Below are 3,052 nucleotides of genomic sequence, written 5' to 3'. Positions count from 1 at the left end.
CCATAAACAAGGATTAAATAAAAGAAAGAAAATATACATAGGAACCCTAGCCTCCACACTTGTGTTTTATGCCAAAAATGTCTAGGAATTGTGGCTTATGAAATATTTATAGGTGTAGGAAAAAGCCCAAATAAAATAAGCGAGTCCAAAACAAAAAGGGAATAATTTTAATTAGGAAGTATGGCTCGTGAAGGAGAAAACAAATTAAGCCAAGCCAATAATCTTGTATGCTTATTTGCTACCACGTAGAATGACTTAAATTCAATTTGCATATTGTGAATTTGAAATATTCTTAGGCTTTTCAATCATTGCCTCAATCACGATGTCCCTTTCTTGTCTCCTCTCTTTTCTCTTTCCGGTAACATTGTCATCCAAATTTGCTCCCCGTTTTGCTAGTAATTAGGCTTTTCCTTATTTTTTTTTTCTCTTGCTTCAAAGGCTCTAAACATAATTCTTGAAGTAAGCCTTCCCACGTAAATTCTTTTCTCTTCTCAATCTCCGTCTTTTTATCCAATTTTCTTTAGATTTCATCTCCATGTACCTACAAAGTACAAATATACTATTAAGCACAAATCACTATATTTAGTACCCAAATGACTATTAAAAGTATTAAAACGTGAGGCAAATAATGAGTAAATATATGCATTTTTGGCCGAACATCAGATACCAACAAGCAAGTTGGATAGAAAGAGCCTCAACATGTGATCCACATGATTATTGGGGGAATGGACATTCCTCAAGGGCCAATAATGAAGCGCACCAAAGTTTCCATCACTAGAGAAAAACTTACACGGAGTTATGACCCCGAGAGTCCTATCTCGTTCAGCGACGAGCATATAGGAGGCATCATTCAGCCCCACAACGATGCACTGGTAATATCTGTCCTTGTTAATAAATTTAGAGTTAAACGTGTTTTGATTGATCTAGGTAGCTCAGCTAATATCATCCGATGGATAGTCATCGAGCAGCTGGGACTACCAGACCAGATCGTGCCAGCAGTCCGAGTCCTCAACGGGTTCAACGTGGCCTATGAAATGACGAAGGGAGAAATCAACTTACCTATCAACACAGCTGGAACTATACAACAGACCAAGTTGTACGTGATAGAAGGTGACATAGGATACAATGCATTATTTGGAAGACCATGGATTCACAACATGAGAGTGGTGCCCTCAACTCTACACCAAACATTAAAGTTCCTGACCCTAGAAGGGATCAAAACCGTTCATGGAGAGCAACAAGCTGCAAAAGAAATGTTTGCGGTCGAGGAAGCGATTTCTGCAGCTAAGGTTCCGGTGTTGAAGGACGGGAAGTCGAACAAAGGGGAAGATGCCAAATAGCAATCACAGGCCCCGATCCCGGTGTCCTTGGAAGATCGGGAAAGGAACGCACCAGATGAAGAAATCGACTTTGGGATCCCGAGATCCTTCGTGGTACCCGATGATTCAGACGCCACTAAGTCAACAGTCGAGGAACTTGAGCAAATCATACTGTTCGTTCATCTACCGGACAGGAAGGTATACCTGGGCACGGGGTTAACCTTCGAGCTCAGGAAATTTTTTATTGAATTTCTTAAAAATAACTCCGATTGCTTTGCCTGGTCTCATTTAGACATGACAGGTATCCCACCGGAGGTGACAACTCACATGCTGAGTCTGGATCCAAGTTTCCCTCCAGTCAAACAAAAAAGAAGGCCACAGCCCGAGGTCAAGTATGTGTTCATCAAAGGCGGTATCTAAACTCCTTAAAATAGGACCCATTCGGGAAGTTAAGTACACGGATTGGTTAGCTAATATTGTAGTAGTACCTAAAAAGGGAAACAAGTTTAGAATGTGCATAGACTATAAAGATTTAAATAAGGCACGCTCGAAGGATTCATTTCCTTTGCCCGAAGATCGATAGTATGATCGACGCTACGGCAGGCCACGAGATACTGATTTCCTCGAAGCCTACTCCGAGTACAATCAAATATAGATGGACCTGGGGGACCGAGAAAAAACTTCTTTTATGAGTAGGTTTGGCACATATTGTTATAATGTAATGCCTTTGGGCTTGAAAAATGCCGGTGCCACCTATTAGCAGCTAGTCAACCGCATGTTCGAACACCAATTAGGAAAATTAATAGAAGTTTATATAGATGACATGGTTGTTAAGTCCCTGCGAGCAGAGGACCATTTAAAGTATTTGCAGGAAACTTTTGACATATTAAGGAAATACAACATGAAGCTGAACCCGAGGGATTGAGATCAACCCGGACAAGATAAAGGAAATGGAAGACATCACCGTGATTGATGACATCAAAGGGGTGCAAAGGTTGACCGGGCGAATAGGTGCATTAAGTCGTTTCATCTCTAGATCCTTGGATCAAAGTCATCGATTTTTCTCATTGCTGAAGAAAAAGACTAACTTTGCCTGGACCCCCGAGTGTCAGAAGGCTTTAACAGAACTCAAAAGGTATTTATCGAGCCCACCTTTGCTACACACACCAAAGGCAAACGAGCAGTTGTACCTGTACTTGGCGGTATCCGAGATAGCGGTAAGTGGCGTCCTGGTTCGAGAAGAAGAAGGTACGCAATACCCAGTTTATTATGTGAGCAGAACTGTCACACCCTAACAATGGTAGGGCATGACGGGCACCCGACTCTCATCAGAGTCGAGCGAACCCTTAGACATTCGCTGTATCAAAACCTGTCATTTCAAAAACTTTTAAAAACATGAAACTTTTCTAAATAGAAATCATTATCTTTATGACGATTATGAAAAATTTCAATCAAATAAGTACTTTAAACCAATTGAAATAATTTAAAATACGTACTCTTTTAAAATCCACAAATGACTCAACTGACATCACTTTGTCGACATCTCGACAAATATACCATAGGACACTTTGTCTGCGAAGTCTCTAAGAAGTGAAGCTAATATTATGAGTCGGGGACGGGGCCATGACATACCCATAATTATGCATCTCTATATATGACTCGACATGACTCCCGAATGAGGTGGAACTTGCCAATCCCGGTGACGTCCAAGCATTCTAGCTATACACTTAACT

At 40.9% G+C, this 3,052-nt stretch overlaps 1 protein-coding gene across 1 annotated transcript; it reads left to right on the top strand.

Annotated features, from left to right (window-relative positions):
* The first annotated feature begins 725 nt into the window (after positions 1 to 725).
* LOC132038065 (uncharacterized) lies at positions 726 to 1,340 on the top strand. The gene has a single exon (XM_059428791.1). It carries the CDS (start codon positions 726 to 728, stop codon positions 1,338 to 1,340), a length of 615 nt encoding a protein of 204 aa, XP_059284774.1.
* The last annotated feature ends 1,712 nt before the right edge of the window (positions 1,341 to 3,052 follow it).

Source organism: Lycium ferocissimum, chromosome 11 (assembly GCF_029784015.1).
Source record: "Lycium ferocissimum isolate CSIRO_LF1 chromosome 11, AGI_CSIRO_Lferr_CH_V1, whole genome shotgun sequence".
NCBI classification, from domain to species: domain Eukaryota; kingdom Viridiplantae; phylum Streptophyta; class Magnoliopsida; order Solanales; family Solanaceae; genus Lycium; species Lycium ferocissimum.
The sequence above is the reverse complement of the archived record's forward strand: the minus strand, read 5'-3'. Positions and strand labels throughout refer to the sequence as shown.

Coding starts and splice junctions, on each gene's coding strand:
- LOC132038065 (XM_059428791.1), top strand. CDS start 726: ATGGACATTCCTCAAGGGCCAATAATGAAGCGCACCAAAGTTTCCATC.